General features: G+C 41.1%; 1 protein-coding gene across 2 annotated transcripts; it reads right to left on the bottom strand.

The window, feature by feature from the left end:
• Window positions 1–9,438: 9,438 nt before the first annotated feature.
• LOC308412427 (WW domain-containing adapter protein with coiled-coil-like) lies at window positions 9,439–18,608 on the bottom strand. Of its 2 annotated transcripts, none has more exons than XM_080906776.1 (13): window positions 18,279–18,608; window positions 17,826–17,859; window positions 17,315–17,504; window positions 16,820–16,911; window positions 14,595–14,704; window positions 14,294–14,391; window positions 13,922–14,194; window positions 13,006–13,122; window positions 12,485–12,633; window positions 12,246–12,337; window positions 11,623–11,800; window positions 10,944–11,071; window positions 9,439–10,858 (listed from the first exon to the last, which is right to left on the bottom strand). In XM_080906776.1, the coding sequence occupies exons 1-13, from the start codon at window positions 18,317–18,319 to the stop codon at window positions 10,789–10,791; spliced, it is 1,572 nt and encodes a 523-aa protein (XP_080762902.1). In that variant the 5' UTR covers window positions 18,320–18,608; the 3' UTR covers window positions 9,439–10,788. The 2 variants fall into 2 exon arrangements, with proteins under 2 accessions (XP_080762902.1, XP_080762903.1); XM_080906777.1 differs by having other exon boundaries at window positions 9,440–10,858; window positions 11,623–11,803; window positions 18,279–18,383.
• Between the last annotated feature and the right edge of the window lie 1,962 nt (window positions 18,609–20,570).

Here is a 20,570-nt window from a genome sequence, read left to right as displayed (position 1 = left end):
ACCACTCAAATAGCAACAAAACAGTGCAAAGAAGAACGAACAAAGTATTAAGGCGATCGAGTCAACTGAGGAGCACCTCAGAAACCTAAAAGTATTTTTTTTTCTTTTTAGTGAGGCACTGATAGCTGCTGTTGGTTGCGTCACTAATGTATTTAACACCTTTTTTGTACGTTTTCATGGACTGCCTTCTTAGAGCCCAAGCAATGAATGCTCCATCGTGAGTCAGGATTTAATGGGTGTGATTCACAACCACCGCACCTTCTGAGATCACCTGACTTGCTAACATCACTGGTCAGCTTTGTCTGGTTTCACATCAAACCACCTTCCTTTCATTCCCTTCAGTGATCCTCATTTGTGCAAATCCACAAAATTCTAATAAAGTAAGCTTTGGCTTCTCTGTACTTTATTACGACGATAATTTCTCCTTTGGTTGGACACTAATTTATAATGTTTTGTACGCTTATATTTGTATCAGAGGCCAAGAGGAGTTGATCACCACATCAGTGGGTCTAACAGCACCCTCCTGTGGTGAGAGTGTATAATTACACCTTCATTCTCATAAAAAGGCTTCCTTTTCTTCTACCTTTAACACATTTAATGGATTTAAAAAACCTGCAAAGCACTGTTAGAATTTTACGTTTTTGTAATGTAAAAAAATGAGAACAAGATAGATCAGTTCAGAATGTGATCTATAATCTACGCATTTACACTGAAAAAGAAAAAGAAATATTTTAAGGGGGTAAAATCTGAAAAGCTGGAATGAGCTGGTTTGGGCGTCCACACCCTTTTATAGCTGGGGATGTACTTCTGTTCAAAACTGACATGAAAACACATTAAAATCTGGGTTAAATTGTAGTCATTACACACCTGCCACCAGTTAAAGTGACTCCAAAAGCCAATAAAGAGCAGCTGTTCTAATAGGACTCCTCGCATTTACTTAGTTGATTTTTACTTTAAAATCTATGGTCTGCAAAAAGCTTAGAAACTATCAACGGGAAGTCACTGTTAAAGATATCAGTCAGGAGAACGGTACAAAGAACTGGTTGTGTACTACATCTCCCATATTTTGAACTTTTCTGGGCTGGGACGCAAAACAGAAACTTTTCCTATAAAGAAAAACATTCAAGCCCAGCGAAGTTTTGCAACAATATACACCAGTTCTCAAGAAGCATGTGGGAAAATGTGATCTAATGAGACCCAAGTTAAACGCTTTGCAAATAATTCAAATAATTCTGTTTAGATACACAACATCACTGCACCACAAGTCAACACTGATGCTGTGGATATCACAGAGAAGCAAAGCATCACGCTTTGTGGCTGTTTTTCTCCTGTTGAAACTGGGACGTTAGTGAAGCTGGAGAGAAATACTTTCAACACCACAACCACAACTGTACAACTGAAAATCTGCCGGGTCACCTGACGGGGGGCAGTGCACAGGAAACACATCCACATTGTGACAGATTAGGAGCGTTTATGCAAGAAGAGTGATGGATGTTTTTCTTTTTATGCATTCTCTTTGTAAGTAATTTAAGAGATGAAGCGTCAATGTTTAGACAGACTGATCAAGAGTCCCCAGGCTGAAAAACAGAGATTAGTCTGGCAAACAAATGAAAACAAATAAAAAATGCATACAGGGACTGGCAAAAAGGCAATTGTAACTCTGAGAGTGTGTTTCACTGCCAATGAGACAATGAGTTGTGATTCGAATAGTTTATGAAACAAAGTTTCTGTTGGTAAAAGATTTTATGGCACTGTGGGTAACACAGGGATGAGTCAGCTAAAACTGTATTTTTTGGGTAAGTTATATATGATTTATATACGTGACAATTTACAGAACAGCACAAAATGTGAGTGAATTACAACGCCTGCTTATAACAGAAAGAATAATTAGGCAAAAGATTTTATGGCGAGTCCACGGCAGAAAACTTTTACAACGAAATCACAACTCTGTGAGCATTTAGTGGCCTATTTACACATCCAGGGTACTCAGGACATCGCACAGTTTAAGTGCTATGATGTGCAAAAAGTCTAGCTTTGGTACTCAGTTGTGGTAATTAAGGTTAAAAAAGTACGCTTGCCTTTGATGCCATTGAAAACTACAGCCTGTCTCCATTTCATGGGCACTTCCATGCTCAATTAACAGTGGTTGGTGCTTGTCAAGCTGAGGGCCAGCAGCTTGTTTTTCTGGTTGTTTAAGGACGCCCTTTGTGGTTAAACCTTAGATCTGGATTAATACAACAGGCGAGGGACATCGTCTGTCTGTCTTCCTGTGAAAGTTGCTGCACATCACCGACCTGAGATCCCAGTTTGACATCTCGTGGTACTCTTGTATGCCTTTAATCTGAGTGCTTGAGAGTGCATCCATCCTGCTGGGCTCCAAGAGTTTTGTGACCATGTTTCATTGTGATGCAGTGAAGCCAGGAAAATACTTAACACAATTTCCGACGCCACAGGACAGATTCTGACTCCATCCTGCAACAGCAGAGGTAACATTGAAGAAGTCATGTCGCGTAGCGTAAATGTATTCAGTTACATTCTTGTTGGTCCTATCTACACTCTTGTCCAATGGTACTGGAGATTGTATGGTTAGCAGTACTCTATCCTAGCTTTGGACTAGAGTACAACACCACTAAATTAAGGATTTTTCCCTCTTAAAAAAAGTGTGAAATAAGTATGAATACTTGTACTTGAAAAAACCGAACAAATAACTCAAAGTAGCTAGACACTGATTGAAAATACTTGTAATTTGCTGAAAATCTTCGACCTTGATAATCTTTTTGGCAATTTTTTTGTAATCAGAAAAAGTCACGGTATTGTAAGAAAGTTGAAGTGACTACCACACAGGTATTTTGCTAAAATAAATTTTATTCAATTAAATTAAAAACATATTTCTGCAGAATATTTGTCTATTACATTATGACCTCATAGAAATGCAGTCTGCATGCTGAGGGTCCATAGACTGATCATACATGACAGGAAATCTGTATTTATAAGCCAACTACAGGGAGGAACCTTCAGTCATTTCACTGCCTTTTGTTCACGATTACACATGACTATCAGAGTTCATAGTCTGAATTTCTAAATATCTTATTTTGACAAAAACTTTGAAGAAACATTCCTATTTCCTGTTACAAAATCCCTGAAAAGTCCTGCTCAGTGTCTGAGGAAGTGGAGACCGTGCTGAGAAAACTGAAGGCTTTGGCCCTCGACCAGGAGTCAGTGTCCACTGACCAAGAATACACTGGCCCTGCCTGTGAAGGCCAAAGTCTGCAATTGCTATTTTTTTCTATCAAGAAATCTGAGCGATTCAATGTGTAGTTGTACTTGTTCCCACTGACAACAAGAGGAGATTCACTGGTCTTCACTTAAGACCAGTGAATGTATGGTGAATATACATTATATGTGGACCATGATGTAAAATGAGTTTGACATCCTTGCTTAAACAGTTTTTATATTTTAATCTATATTTAATAATTTTATATTGTAATCTATACGATTATTTCAGTCTTTTCTAGGCCAAAGACGTTGCAGGTAAAACATTTTAGCTTTCAGCATTCACATTTCCACTTTTTGCTAGAAAATGCTTTTTTCTAGTTTGTTATTATTGTTATTATTGGAGTTCTAGATGTTGAAAGAAGATACCTGAGGTGGTTCAGGCATGATTAGGATGCCCCTCTCCTTCAAGGTTATCCAGGCATGACCAGGAGGAGGTGACCCTGAGGTAGATGCAGATATCACTAGACAAATTATATTTTCTTGTAAGGCCTGGGGGTACCTCAGGATCCCAAAGGAAAGGAAAACATTCCTGGGAAGAAGGAAACCTGTAATATCTCTCTTAGCATGCTAAACGTGACTCAGCCCAACTTGGGCATAATTTTTATATCGTATTCAGAAGTTAGAAATCCCAAAGATTTCCAGTCTGTTACTACTGACTGTTGTAATGGTCAGTTACCAAAGGAGTTGCTGGTTGATGATCTATCAGTTGAGTAAATGCCAGACATCTGCAGAGTGCTATTTGATTTCTTGCTACCTGAAGAAGTAATGAAATAAACCAGCTATGACTGTGTGGGTGTAGAATCACAGACTTGATTGCCACATTAGGTAATAACCACAAAGACTACCAAATCCTCAGTATTCCAATCGAGCCCCAACCATTTCAGTTATTCATCATCACCCTCAAAAATCTTGAGAAATGTCTGTTATCTGCACTTTAAGTAAACTATTGATCAAATTAAGCTGACTAAGTAAAAAATGTCTTCTGGGCTTTATCAGTGGCACTATCCTTCACTATGTACAAACAAGACCACGAGGGCTGATGCTACTCCAGAAAACAAATCATGAGATTTGTTGCAGTTGCCTCAGTTATATATCATAGCTAATGTGGATTGCATGCTCCCAGAGGGCCTATAATATTAAATCACAAGATTTAATTTATTGCTCACAATGGCACTGTTTGACAAAAGGACTTCCAGCCCCCACCTCGCGCCCATCAATCCACGACGGTTTGCATTATAATGTAGAAATGACAGTCAAACATGCAGTGTTCACCAAGATGCTCAAGGCACATTTAGCCGCCTCCCTAATGTTGCATGTCCCAGTCTCAACTCACAGGCCTCAATGACATTCTATATAACGTCGACTTTACAAGGCCCTGGCTAGCTCTCTCATTTATCAAAAGTTTTACAAAGTCGACCAAAGCCGACATCCCCCACCCCCCGATGCTAGGTTCGCTTTGAGGCGAGATCGGTGACTTTAGTGAAAGCCCTCTGGCTGTGACGATGGGAGAGGAGCACTAAGGAGTCAATGATGGTGTGTGTGTGTGTGTGTGTGGGGGGGGGGGGGGGGTAAATGGCCAGTGGAAGTGTGGGGAGGATGACAAGGACAGATGGAGAGAGGGTGTGGGTGACTGCAAAAAAAAAGGAAAAAAATGAGCGAAATGAGGAATAATGTCAGGGGGTGAGATAAGAAGAGGAGGGGTTGGGTGTAATGCTGGGGGTGTGAGAGAACAGGGTTAACTGAAGATTGGAGGGAAGGTGCTATAAACAGAGAAACAGGGCTAATGACAGAGCCTGCATCTGGCTCACTTGGATCAGGGGGACCCATCAATAAATGTGTGACAGCAATAAATATAGTATGACAGGTAATCATGACAATTACCCGTGTCCCTTAAGGACGGTGCTGGTGAAAGGGGGCTAGGACACAGGGACTGCAGAGAGTCTTAAAAAATCCCCCTGACTGATGGGCCGCTGATTGAAGTGAAGCGCGTGAGGAGAAGATGCTACAAAAATACCCCGGAGAGAACAAACTTACCGCAGAGAAGGTGAGAGTATGAAGATGATCTTTAACCTGCACTGTATGAAGTGAATACTAAAGGATCGAAGGCAGCAGTGACTCGATCTATCAATGACATAGTGTGGGGACATACTGGTTGTGTGCGGTGAGAGCCATCAAGCCTACCTGGGTTATAGAAGTGATATAAAGCGCAATGTTTCTAAGCTGCCTCATGGGCAAAAAGGACAATATCTTGTCAAGAGTACCGCTGGCAAAACTTTAAATTGCTGCTGACAGTGTAAAAACAGTTCATCCGTGTAATATACAATTACAGTATAAGTCAACAAGTTTCAACAAAGGTGAAAAATAAAAAGAGACTGCGCTTTCCTGCCTCAGTAGCATGTTATACACACACAAAATACAATAAAATGGGGGGGGAAGCAACAATCTCGTGATCAGACCATTGTACTGTAATTAAACTGAAAAAAAATGATGTTGTTGCTACTACAAAGACAAGTATAACCCAGGAAGATGAAACAATGGAAGTGACTTTGAAAGCAGAGGAGGATGCGCAGTTAATTGAAGAGCCAGCAGAAGAAGATCAAAGCATAGAGGTTCCTTTATAGAGGCCGAACTAGAGAAACCCTGACAAATGTTGTAGGTCATTTAGAAAAGTGCGTGTTTGCTTTAAAAGCCATCTTTTTAATCAAAAAATGATTTCTGAGATTATTTATAATAATTCATCCAAACAACAACATAACATAGACCACGTAAAATATTGCTGTGGCTGCTGTGATGACATCCAAAGTTGTGGGACACCCGATTCCAACCCAGGCCTTTGCGACAACCTTACGATCTATGGTTGCCTCAATCCAGTGAGTTATTCCAGCATCCTGAAGCGTCGCTTTGAAGCCTCGAGATGAGTATTCACCTAACTGTATCTTGGATTTTTTTTAAAGCACTTGTTTATTGTCTAATGACTAATGATTGACAAGTCGTTAGCCAATGAGCAGCTTTTTGAAACATATAATCACCAAGTGACTCAGTTTTTTTATTCAATATGAGCCAGAATGAGTGACTGAGTCCATTAACTCACTAGAAAAGTGTTTACAGAGGTCAAGACAGAAAGCCGTTCTCCCATAGACTTTTCTAGGACCGGAAGTCTTTTTGCACCAACAGCTATCGCCATCTGGTGGCCTACAGGTAAAATGCATGTTTAAGCCACTTCCACTATGGTTTTATTTCTCTGGGTTCTGAAATGAGACAAAAATTCTTTAAGATACAAAAGGAAGTTGTTTTTTCGACAGCATTTTCAGACAACCCACCAAGGCCGATGCCTCAGACACCCAACGAGCCAAACGTCTTTTCTTCTTTGATCACCAGTTCTGAGCTTTGCTCATATCCAAACGTAGCCAGTTTTAACTATCATAGTTTCGCATTAGGTAACAGAAGGTGTTGTAGACTTATAGGAGTGATGCTAAAAATTGGCCTTTGTGCAGATACGTCTACACCTACGGATCATTAATGAATTTATGATCCCATTAATCATTGTCATTCAGATCCCTGATCGATTTCATGTTGTATGATGCAAACACGTGTTTTTTGATAAATTACTAAACTGGAGTTGTTTTGTATATTCTAGTGAAGTATGGCAGTTGGCCATGTGGGTCAACAACTGTTTTTTTCCTGCAGGACATTTGAACAGCCTCTCATAGTAAATTTATTAAGATGTTTGCAATCAACAGGTGTTGATGTTGACTTACCATGTCTGGCTGTTTTTCCTGGAAAAACTAGAAAAGTAGAAGGAAGATGCATGACAATAGAACTAATACCAGTATCATACCAGGAGGTTCAGAGGTAAAGATTTGCCATCATGGGCATTTGGGCAGGATCCATAAAAAAATGCTGCCATCAAGGTATCACCGCGGGTTAAATTGTACTTTAAATGAGATGTGTTCATGTTGGGAGGTCATGTCCACACACTGTTTACTCAGCGCAGCAAACAAATCCCAGATTAGTCATTAAGCTTCCAACTTAGGACAAATTAAGATACTGAACAAAGATGAGAAAGGAAGGGTGAGTTATAACATAGAATCTGTCCCAGGAGGAGATGAAAATCAGGAGTGTGATCCTTAAATAATGTATGAGAGGTGAGTTCATATAACTGACAAAGAAACACAAGAACCAAACAGTGATGAGGGGAAAAAGAGGGAGGAACAGATCATTATAATAGCCATGATGGTAACTTGAAGTCAGTGGTTTAGATGCCACAGCCTTCACTACTAACTCAATGGAACGGCACACAGGTCAGGATTTATTTCAACCAAGACACACTGCAGTCTTGTTCTTCTGGAAGAGTTGAATGAGATGGATGGACAGACCCTGTAAGATTTAAAATTTTAAAAAACTTTATTTCCATCTCGAGCCACTCTGAGCCATAGACCATGTACTGAAACAACAATATTTAATCATGTTTAATAAGCTTGTGATTAAGTGTAACAGAAAAAAAAAGATGTTGAATCACTGGTAATGAGAGCAATGCCCTCTGTGCGCTGACAGCAGCATGTAGTATATGAGAACAAATGGAACCCGTGCAGCAGATAAATTTGGTGATCTCTGCACATTTAGCTGCTGGTGTATCAGCTAGAAAAAGGCTCGGGTGCAGGCCGAGCTTTGTACTGACTAAATGGTAATAAATGAAATCGAGTGGAAATCCTGAATGCACAATGAGCAGACCAGGAGTGTATAAAAAAAGATAGGAAACCTCAAAGGGGCCAGTGCTGACCACTGCGAAACTATAAGAATGTGTTCCTACATCTGAACAGTAAAGCTGATGATCAGATTAGGATGAAGACATAATTAAAGGAATAATTTGGATTTATCTGCACTCGTATAGCTGCTGTGAATGCTTTGGTCTCTAAATGAAAATAAATCTGATTTTTTTTTCCTTCGGGGAATTATATGAACTATACTACATGGACAAAAGTACTGGGTCACCTACACATTACACCTACAGGAGCTGCTCCATAAGGGAAACCCATTCTTTGAAACCCCAGCACACGGCTTTTGTGTGCTGATGTTAATGCTGGAGGGGCTTTGCAGCTTTGCAGTTATCGAGTCAGCAGAGTGTAGCATGTGACCTCACTCTGAAGTTTTACATGGTTGTCTCTTTGTGGCTGAGTTTCTATAGTTCCTAAACTCTTCCACTTTGCAATGACACCACTTACAGCTGATCATAGATTATCTAAGAGGGAAGACATCTCACCAGTTGATTTGTTGTAATTAAAGGATCCTATTACATTACCGGAGCTCTTTGAAAAGACCCATTTCTTACCAATGTTTGTAAAGGCAGACTGCATGGCTAGTTGGACACCTCTGGAAGTGGGACTGAAATTCAAAGATGAAGACTGGATGGCCCAATACTCTATATAGAGTGCATGAGATACTTGGTGAAAGCATGAAAACACTCTTTAGGTTTTGGTTTTTTGAGCATGTGGTAGCTGTGCGCATGGGGAACACAACACAAGCAAAGATCACGATGGAAATGTTTCAATTCTTGAAGCAAAAATCCAGCTTCAGACAAAGGAAGCTCTTAAAGGTTACTAGTTAAGGGTTCTGGGAGAGACCAAGCAGCAAGTTTGGTGGGGCGACACTGTTCTGGGTTTTTAGGTGTCATTTGGGATTTGTAGAGTTTCATGCCTTTAATGTAAATAGAGGGTTTATGAATATTTTTGAGGTTATATTTTTTATTTTAAATTATAATATACAAATGTTAACATAGTTTAATTGCCATTTGTTAAGTGTGGAAACACCCCTGGCAGGGGAAAGCAAAGTGTGGCAGGTTATCTAAGGGCTGGGTACTATGGATATATGGCCCCGGTATGGGAACAGAAACGTAATACAGGCCAGGTATTTCAAAATTTCCAAGTCCTCTTCTCTTTTAACATGACGGATTCCAGCAAGAAACGATCACATGGGCAGGATTAGGTTTAAAAGTAACATTGCTCACTGTCACCATCTGGTGGTCAGCAGCTGTACTCAAACAGGCAATCGTCTGTTAACTGCTTACAAAGTGATACTGAAGATATTCTGTTGGCATGCTTGAGATGTCAGTGAAAGCCAAGCAAAGGGTGTGGCATAATATTTTATTCACATATTTAATGGAATACAAAGCCCCCCCAAAAAATCTGACCCCACCCCGAAACCCCAAAAATTGTGCACATCCGATCTTGTGGGAACTATTCCGTGTCACAGAAAAAAAAAAAAAAAAACCAGGAAACAAAGGAACTTTTTTTTTTTTTAAACTGTTGGAGTGTAAGACTGCAGTTTTAATCTGATGGCCATATAAAAGTATGCCCTCTCATTGCGAATGAACCATTCGCAAAAAGTAACCACACCTGTCTAGAGTCAGTCGATAAAAAGGCTGCAGCAACAAACAAAACCAAAACATGAGTTTCTTACAGAAAAAAAAAAAAAAATTCCTTCGTCAAGCTTTTCCGTTACAACTACAAGGATGTAATAACTCCAGCACAATAATAATTTAGCTTTAAGGGACTGTAAATTCAGTCACTTTTCTATTCTTTTATGCAACCTCCTGCTAAGCTGCTTGTAAGGAATGAACATGTCCCCAATTTGACTTGGAACAGAAACAAAATATTGACAATTTTACAATTTAAAAAGAAAAGAAGGAAGAAAACTGCCAGCAGGGCTACCAATGGAAAACAACCTCAGATGTACTTGTGGCCAACCTAGGTCCAATAACATAAGCTTCATCAAAACAGCTTTCAAAGTGCTTTTTACACAACTAGCCATGTCTTCCAAGTGACTCTGCATCAATGGAACAATCCCATCATTTGGGACAAAAAACATCTGTCATTTCGGTCTGGCCAAAGATCTCAGTGAATCTGGTGACATGTAAAACAAACCAGCTTTAAGACAAAATGGGTTGGCAAACCCACTGATTGGTGAAGAAAAAAGAAAAAGAAAAATAACAGTAACATCACTGCCACTGAAGCCACACATCGCAGTGCATGACAAAGTTCATTTCAGAAGTTTGGGAAGGGGACCCGATCGCTCTCCCCCCCACCCACAGAAGTGTCACACCAATCACAAGAGGGTTTGTCTTAGTTCATTTTGACTCTCTTCCTGACCACTACACATCAAAACACACCAGAAAACAAGTTAACCCAATACAACACACACAATCCAAGATTCGTGGTCCAAAAGGTGCTGTCCAAAAAAGGTCCCGTTGTCCACTTTTTTTTAGCTGTTCCGACATGCGAACAGTCGGTTTGAGCAATTTATGTAGTGGACAATGGAGAAAAGAAAAAAATATATATATATATATTAAAAAGAAAAGACATGTTCAGGATGACGGAGCTTCACTGTCAGTTACTGACTTCTAACAGTCGCTCTTGCAGGAGGAATAAACTGTAGCAGCTCGCTGTCCGTGTCTATTCCTCCCTCTCTAATTGTCTCAATCGGACCATCCAAGCCTGTTCCTCTCGGGTCAGGTCCTCACACCATGTAGGAGTTCTGGTTCTTCAGCTTGTCCAGCTCTTTGCTCTGTTGCCTCAGGAACAAGATTCTGCAGTTGCGAAAAAAAGAAAATGTAAATCAAAATGCATGTGTGTTAACAGCTGAGTCTATGCAAATGTAGCCATTTGCCTCACCTCTGCTCCCTCAGTGTGGCCTGGATTTCACACACTCTGACCAGAGACCGAAGATTTTTCATCTCTGTGCAGATTTCAGACATGTACAAGCTGCCCATGTTGTGGATGTCTTCACGCAACCGAGCCGCCTGGTGGAAAGGGAGAAGTGCATTTTGTCAACAAAAAACAAAAACATGAAAAACGCCAGCTTTCGTGTAACAAAGAGTTATCATAGATGCGATGGAGAACAGCATCTTTGAACACACACACTGTGTGTGTGTGTGTGTGTGTGTGTGTGTGTGTGTGTGTGTGTGTGTGTGTGTGTGTGTGTGTGTGTGTGTGTGTGTGTGTGTGTGTGTGTAAGTGTAAGAGAGAGAGAGAGAGTTCAGCATAAAATAAAACTCCAACACGGGGAGCAGAAAAGATGACAGAGTAGCACAACCAGAAGTGACAGTGAAAACATTTCACAGCACAAGCTCTTTACTCCATCATCATTTTTTCTGCAGTCTCAGTTTGTCCATACAAACATCAACACAATGAGCAGTAATAAAACTGAGGATATATCCATATATTGTACAGGCCCACTCACGACAAAGTCTGCTGAAAGTCACTCAAGAGCCAATTTCACTATCGAAAAATGGAATTCCAAGCTCTACATTTTTCCTTATAAAATGTGAACCTGTCTTCTGGAGGACTATACCTGTTTCTCTGTGTTCTCTGAAGGCCACCCTTGGATATGTCTGATGAGGTTTTCATCGAAATGAGCTGACAGGCTGGGAGTGAAGGAGCCAGGGGTGTCTGAGTGGCTCGCACTGCTGGACGGAGCGTGAGGCAACAAGGCACCAGATGCGTTTGATCCTGTGCACAACATGTCCTGGCTGCTGGAGGAAGACACGCAGGTGGAGACCGTGTTAATAAAATCCTGCTGCAGTTGTTCTGATGTTCTAGCTGATTACTGTTACACAGATCAGTCTATAATCTCACCGTCTAGCCTATGAATGGGGAAATATGGATGAATTATAAGCCTCACCAACATTTCCGGTTGTTCGGGGAACTGCATCATTGGGAGCTGAGTGTCCCCAAAATGACTACTCTCAAATAACACACAGACCTTGCTGCAAACCCTTTCTCAAAAGTAAACCGTTCCCATAAACACTATCTGGAAGACATGTTGCTGTATTTTGTAAAGCATGTTTTTGAAATTCAGGCCAGTTGTCCTTGTAGCTCTTGAATCCCCCCCCCCCCGCTACTACTCATCGGCTTTGCCTCCACCAATCTATGCTGTGATGAAGTGATTTTAAATAATTCCTTCCTGAAAGTTACCTTCTCTGCTGCAGAGTCCTGGGGTCTTCTGGCCGCTTTTCTGCTGTCTGGGACAAGGAAGCTGAGCCTGGCTTCCCAGAAGACATGCTGCCCTGAAGAGGGAAAAACAGATGACGATGAGGAGAAACATGAATAAAAACAAGACACGGATACGAAAACCCACACAGAGAAGATGGTCCAGAGGAGTGCAGTCATAAACACAGCGTCTCTGCTCTGTTACTTTAGCTTCAAAGGCTCACCCTGGTTTGCGAGGATGAGACGCTGCCAGGATGCACACCCAAATGAGACTTCTGGTTGCTCTGTGGTGTGCCGTTCCGTGGTGAGACGTACGGCCGCGGCGATGATGTGTCGGACGTCAGGGAGACCGGCGACTGACTCGAGTGCTGGGCTGAAAACAGGAAAACATAAGATCGCCGTGGAAGAATAGGGGATTTGTCAGGTTGCACGTATCATTGTACAGAGTGTGAAGGAGGAAAATGAGCACTGATATTAGACCAGGTTTTTTTAGGACTAACAGCAAACAGTTAAAAAGGTAAAAAGGCTTGAAGAGGGAATACAACAGCATATAAAACATCCTTTATCCCAGAACATGGGACCATGTCTTGTGCTTCTTTTCCCCCCACATAGCTGTAGTCAATCTAAAAAAAACCCCTAAAGTTATACACACAGTAAAACAAGGACACAGAGAGCAGAAACCTTCCAAAGAAGATGAAAATCAGTATGTGACAGCAGATGGTGAAAAACAGCAAAGAGGCCGTACCTTGGTTGGAGTGCTGAGCAGCTGAGAGCAGAGCAGTGACGTTGAAAGCAGGTCCAGCAGTGAGGAGCTTATGAAGCACAGACTGCAAGGAAGCTTGGGTGACAGCAGCTGCCAATACTGGAGGGAGGAAAGAGGGACGTGCGCGCGCGCACACACACACACACACACACACACACACACACACACACGTGAGTGAGCAAGAACACACAACAGGTGAGTGTATAAACATTAGAAGTCAGAAAACTCAGTTGAAATAAGAATCGAGTTAGTGCAACAGGGGAAACACTTGTAAAAAACAAAAAAGACAATCAAACACAGATTCTAATTTTTTTTTTTCTATCACCAAAAGGGTCGATAACACTGTGGCCTCTTTGCTGTCTGACGCAAAATCTTAGAGGGTAAAAATCCAGCTCTTACCTGTCCGACAAGCTTCTTTATAACCACAGTGCACCAACTAAGTTCATATCAACAGACAGAAGGAAGCTAACATGAACGAAGCCTAAATGTAGCCGAACTGCTAGCTTGTTTTGCCACGCATCTTCAAATTCTGCTGGTTCTCATAAACTTAGCCCGCGCACTCATCCTGACTCTTTTTGGAAGTCATGCCTCAAGGCAGGAGCACGGCATGTTCCTTTTTATGCCGGAACACATGTGCTTCTTGGGGGTGGGGGTTACAAAAAGCAAAAACAAACAAGATGTTGTTGTTTTGAAAGATGACATATTTTGTTGTGTACGCAGGAATACCTGTGTGTAAAAACAAGCTTTCCAAACAGGACGCCCCCCCCTTTTTTTTCTAAGCTAAACAACTATGAAGTTGCAAACAACCCATAATATAACTCTGAGAACCAATTGTGCGCCTCTGTGCTGAATAAGACACTAGACCGGTAAGCAGTGTAAACCGCGCCCTCATCCTCACCCTCGTTCAGCTTGGCCACGTCCATGCTGCCGTTGTTCATCTGCAAAGTTGCTTGCAGCGCCGGGAGGAGCTGATGCAGGAGTGCCGGGTCCTGGAGCAGCGCCGGCGAGGGCAACTGGGCAGACGGAGGCGCCTGAACACTAGAGGACGAAGAAGAGGACGACATGCTGGAAGGGGTGGAGCCTATAGCGGCGGCAGCAGGGGTCAGGCTCTGAGAGGAAGAGGAGGAATGGCCGCAATTGGCTGCTGTGGACTGATCCACTGATGCGATTTCTGTGGAGACGAGCAGAGTGATGAACACAGAATGAATTCACGCTATATTCTGAAGCATAACTATATACACATGAACAAGATTTTATTGGTAAGTCGTACTTGTTGTGGCTTTGTCCTGCAAGGCCTCTTGTCTGTAGTCCATGTCCCTGGGAAAACTGTTTGCTGCCATCTTGACTGAGTCTTTCTGCCGTTGTTCCCTGAAGCAAAGCAAACAGGTTTTGTAAAGCAACAGCGATGATGTTAAGGACGTGGGCTGCGGTTTGAGCCTGTGCCTTAAGCTAATGATATTCTGATAGCATTGTGGTGCTAAAGCCGTCATGTGTGACTCTGCATGAGAACAACAACCTCAGTCACTGTCTCAGGTTAAAAAGCCAACAGACTTGAATAAAGTGAGCCTTGCCTCTCCAGCAGGTCCTTGGGCTTTTCCCACTGGGAGACCTCAGTTCTACAGTTGTAGTAGTACTTCTTCCCAGAGGAGCTAATGTGCTCTGTCCAGTCATCTGCTGGGTCCTAGTCACAAGGAAAATTGAGAGTCAAATAGTTAAAAAAAAAAAACACTTCACCCCAAGTTCGTTTTGCTCAGTTTATACAAAAACTTTCCCAATAACATTGCCAAAGTAATGCAATTATTGTATGCATGATCATTTTTCATAAATTTTTTTTTATTATTATTGTTGTGACCCTTCACTTCAAAGTCAAAATATCTGATGTTTAGTCAATCTAACAAAGAAGTCACGCCAAGTTAGCTACATGGTCCTCCCGCCACGATGATCCGAAGAGCAGGTAAATTTAACCTTAGTTGGGAAAAGAAAATCCTGACAGTTCGTTTTTGGCCAGTTTCAACTTATTGTGTACTTTTTGATTGCATCTAATCCCCCCCCACTTTATTCTCTTGGTAAAGCATACAACCTGCTGATCAAGCACTGGCAGACATACACTTCGCTGTTAGATCTAGGTACATCCCAACTACAAACCTTTCTGAAGCCCTACACACTGCCCTTTATACCTGTGCAACCTGCACAGGTATAAATATTGGCACTGGCACGTAGGCTTTTTGTCGATCCATTGCAGAAGCATGCATTCATTTTAAGTACCGACTGTTCATACAGGTTTAGGATGTTCCCTTGTTTTCATGAGCCATAATCTTCAAAGGCTATTTCACTGATACTAAAAAAACCTAGAACTGTAAAACTGAAAGCACAGTATCTGTTTCTGACTGTGTTTTTTTAATCCATCCATGCTATGTGATTTATGCAAATCTCCCCCAGATAAATTCTTCCGCTCTGTATAAAAGTACTTCCTTATTTTCCATACGCTCCCTCCTCAAACCAGTCCAGTCTGTCTGGTGAACAGGAAAAGGTTGCAAAGCATTCTGGTAGTTGCTGGTCTGTAGTTCTCTTTTCAGTGTTATTACACAACCCACTTCCCAGCAGTGACATTCCTCTTGAAGCCGTGAGCCATCACACCTTCTTTTGCTCCACTAAGCACTTTTCCAGTCTCAAAGTGCTCAAGTCAAAGTTTCTTCAAGCAACAGTGTCGGTTTTCCAGCACTCACATTTTTTTTCCTGAGGAGCACGCATTCAAGTTTCAAACAACTTGAGAGGATATGAAAGTGCTCTTTAAACTGATGTAACGCAAGGCAATCGATCACTTTGTGTAAATGGGTTACGAAGCTTCAAAAGCAAAGATCAACAAGTGGAAGAATTCATTTAAATTGTTTATTCCAGTGCTTGGAGGTAGCAGTCCTACTTCATTGTACATACTGGCAAGAGCTTACCTGAGTCAGCACATTTGGTAAACATAAATCCATTTTGCTTTGGGAGGTAAACATCTTTCATTTCCGAGCCTCGATAATGGACCGGGGCTTTTGAGTGTGGATGCGAGCTGGTATGTTTAATATTAATGATGATGCATATACTGACGACTCTGTTAGGATCTAACATTTCTCATCCACATCTGTACTAACTTTAAAACTGTGCTTTTGTAGGTGAGGCTTGAGCCCTTAAAACATGTGATCTCATGCCTTCTCTGTGGAAAGAGTAATTAGATACCACATACTACTAGTAAAACCAACAGTATCTTAGTAACAATTCATTTAAAAAAAATTATATAATTAGATTTTTAGTACTGCAGTTCCCACAGTTATTGATATAACAGAATTAAGATAGACTCTAACGTAATTTGAATATTACACACTTAAAGTGAGCCATGTGTGCTCTGACAAGAGTCTGTAGGAAAGCTTACAAATGCACGGAGCAGTGGGTGCTTGCAGGAGCGGTTCAAATTAGTGTCAAACCAGACAATGTTGAATATTGTGTATTTGGTCCCACTGTGCAGTCCAACCAGTGAGAAATAACAATGTGTCTCTCATTCACACTGACAAATGGCAAATCGTTTAAACAAGGAAGTCCACATTCTAATCAGACCATCTACTACACAAGGAGCCTCTTACATAATTATGAAGTTACAGTCAAGCATTGTTGAGTTAGGTTTGATAAATGTCTGCATGAGAGAGGAAGATGGCTATCCATCACGCCCTGCATAAAATGTTCCATAGTGGCGTGGCTGCACTCTAAAGGAATCGCTGAAGGTTTTATAATCAGATAACACTGGGTAGATCCTTACCCTGTCTGCGGACTTGCTCTGAGCCGCATGCAAGTCGGTGCCATGGTGAGAACTGTTGTTGTGGGAGTTCTCCTGAGGAGAGCCACTGGTCCCTGCAACAAAGCCACTTGTCAAAGGAGAGAAAGCAAACGAGGCTCTGCTAAGAACTAAATCCTCAGGGAGAGTCACAACTGCACAACAGGGAAGAGAAATCAGCTTGCCTTTTGTTATTTTAGGCTTATACTTGCAGTTTACATTTACGTCTTAATCTGATGGCAGTATTATGGGAAGCTTTTTTTCCCACAACATGACAACTGGCAGGGGTGACCAGAGTCTTCATGACAATAACACATGACAGAAGAAGTTCACATATTATGTCAGGGACCAGCATAGAAACAAAGACAGGGTTGACCTTTATGCCTATCTGAGCCCATCTGTGGTTACCGTTTCCCCTTCATAACAACCGCCTGAGATTAATCTTGCAATGGCATGCATGTGCAATGCCACCAGACTCACCGTTTTTCCCTCTGACGCTGTGAGAGGGTTTCGCCTTGCCATGTCCCGTGCCTTCCCCGTGTCTGCTGACAGGACTTTCGTCTGAGCGTCGCTGCATCTTGTAAGGGGGCACAGGATCTGACGACCCATCGCGCACCTTGTCGTAGCGGTGAAGGCTTGTGGCCTGGCTCTTTGGCTGAGATTTATGGGTCTAAAAAGGACAGTGCACAGCAGAATTGTTGAGATATGCTCAATCTCACACAGTGGTGTTCTTACCTCTCAATCAGGAGACCCTTTAAGTTGAATTAGAGCATTTTTATTTTTATTGTCATTCTATTGACATTTCTAGTAAATTCTTGTTTTGATAGAGTAACTGAAACACAAGGGCTGAAGTAAGACAGTCCACATATGAATTACCATTGTGATCAAACTGAAATGTATCCAGACAGTTGCTGATCACCTGCACACTGTGCTGACCTACGTTTATGGATCGTCATGACAGGTGACAGCTAACAACCTGAACATGACATACCTGATACGATTGGGGATCCCTTCTGTCGTTGCACCTGTGGAGACACACAGAACAAAGGTTAGAGCAAGATCTCAATGACGTTTTTTTATTTTCTATTTGTCACTTTGAAAACTGACTTTCTGGAGCATATACAGTTAGCTAAGTAGCTAGCGTTAGCCAAGTTAGCCTGACTTGCCATCTTATCATGATGTGTTAGCTCATACTGTAGTTCACATTGAATCGGTAATGTTTAAAGTATATCTTACAAATACCTAGAATAGGCAGGATTTACGATGTGAATACTATTAGGTGTAACGGTAGTCGACCAGCTAAGGTACATATCCGGAATCAACGGCTAACTAATTGCAGGCTAACCATGCTAGCTAACGGCTACAAGTAAACCTTAAACGCACAAATTAAATCAACGGCGTAAGAAAAACATGTTTCAAACGCTACGGTCTGAGTCTGATTTACCCATCGCTGACTCTTGTTGGTTTCCTTGCATACATCACCATCAAGACCGTGGTGATGTGTGTATGTGTGTGAGGGGGAACCGTGGCCTCCTGACTGCCTGGCTGCTCTCACAGCTCTTTTCTTCAGCTTCCTGATGTCTGCACTCAGTCTGTCCTGCCAAACAGAGAGCTAAAAGTCACGCACCGAATACCAGCACTGCATAGCGGCTGGTCTTTACTGAAAAAGAAAAACAAAAAAGAAACACCCTCAGTGCACCATCTGCCATGCAGTTACGGTATACGCTAAACTCGGCCGATGTAGTTCAGCGGAAGGCAGCAGATGGAGGAGGAAACGGTGAAGGCAGTAATGTTTGGCTAGGAGGATGAAGTTCCTGTTTGTCTTTTCAAATTAAAATACAATTTTAGTTATGCGTTTAGAAGATTATTATTATTATTATTATTATTATTATTATTATTATTATTATTATTATTATTATTATTAACGAAAAGCAAGACATGTATTATGTGAAACAGAATATCGCAAAAGAACTTCCACTCTTCCGTTTTAAAATTATAAAATATATGCTTAAGTCAAAACCACAAGTAACTGGGTTATCATTTTTAAATAAGTAATTATACTTTTTATGCGATGCTGGCAAAATGGCACAGAATAACAAAAATAACCGCACGTGGTTCTCTAACAAAAAGTGTTTGATTTTCACACCTCACCGTGGCATTTCCGCGTTGATGGGCTATTATTTTGAAGGAAGTCTCATCATATCCCGTATGAGCTCAGCTGTGTCTGGATAACGTGACGCAGTCTGTCAGTGCTGCTGTTGGCTGCTCAAAGTTCACCTCACGTCTCGGTAGTTTTAAGTTGTCAAGTGGGACTCTGCTTCAGCCTGCACGCTTTGTCGCTTTTGTGGTGTTGTCATATAGCTCCCGCACGAACACTTTGCCCAGCGTGAACAGGCCACAGCAGGCTAATATGTCCATTTTCTTACCACCCCTGGGTTTTGGCCTAATTGATACGTGGTTTATGTAGAATAGGGTAGTTGACTATAAATGCAATGAGTCCAGGGCATTTATAGTCAACTACTCAGATGTCTGGAGTCTACTGAGACAAGCACTGTACAGGGTTCCTGATGGACAGTCTGAACTTTGTGACCAGCGATATCTAATGCAGCTGTAGCTATACAGTGTATTCCATTATAGTAACAGAGACCCCAACATCACCATTTTCAAAATCAGAACATCCATATGTTTCATCATGTAAGACGTTATCTAGTACTAATATTGTGCATGACTGAGTGTCTGCAGTCATATGTGGGTAGCTGAACTGAAATAGGTCAACATTAAACTCCATGCTGTGTAACCTCCATGATGTGATTGGCGTATCGATTGCCTGCTGGCTTTATTTGTGTCAAACCGAACACATATTGATGGAATAAGAGACGGTCTTTCTTACATTGCGGTCAGTGGAACAGTGCATAACCTTTCAATACAAGTGGATGTTCAAACACAGCCTGTACTCTTTACATATTTTAAATGATATGGCTTGCATGACCTGGCCCTTATGGGATGGACAGTCTCTGGTGAGTGCATCCTTCTGTTGTTTTGCTTAGCAGTAACTTTTTTTCTACGTAAACACTATTGGAATTTAAAAAAAACAAAATAAGACAGAAACATCCTTTATAATCTTTGTAACATGGCCTTGGAATATTAAAAGAATTAAAACTAAATCCTAGATAATCAATGTTGAGATATTCTATTCAAGGTGTTTCATTTTTGAACTGATTTTAGTGACAGAGCATTAAAAAATTTCTCATGATTTTTACTATTTGTTGTTAATGCGTATGAACATTCAAAATATTCATTATTATATTATTTCACATGTTTAAATCAGTTTTACAGTATTGTGTAGCTTCAAACTCTTTGTACCTGATACTTGCATGCATGAGTAACAACAGAGTAACTCATACATAAATTAGTCTGTTGTGAGAGTGCAGGCCTTACTGTTTTTGGTTTTCACATACATTTCCAGCCCAAGAACAGATTTTTAGATATAAATCTAAAACTGAACCCGTGCAAAGGTCCTGCAGACATTATCCTCTACCCACGCTGGTGGATAGATCATGGGTAAAACTGTTGTACAAGCAAAGAAAGCAACATGCATTTTTATATATTTATTTTGAGATCTAAACTGAAATGTAATAACTGAGCTTTGTTTTGATCTTTTCCTGAAATTATTGCAAGAAATATTGATTATTTAAACACGCCAAACTGAAATATATATATAAATAATATATATAAA

Source organism: Rhamphochromis sp. 'chilingali', assembly GCF_963969265.1.
Source record: "Rhamphochromis sp. 'chilingali' genome assembly, chromosome: 16".
NCBI classification, from domain to species: Eukaryota; Metazoa; Chordata; class Actinopteri; order Cichliformes; family Cichlidae; genus Rhamphochromis; species Rhamphochromis sp. 'chilingali'.
Note: the sequence above shows the minus strand (reverse complement) of the source record. Positions and strands in the feature narration are given on the sequence as shown.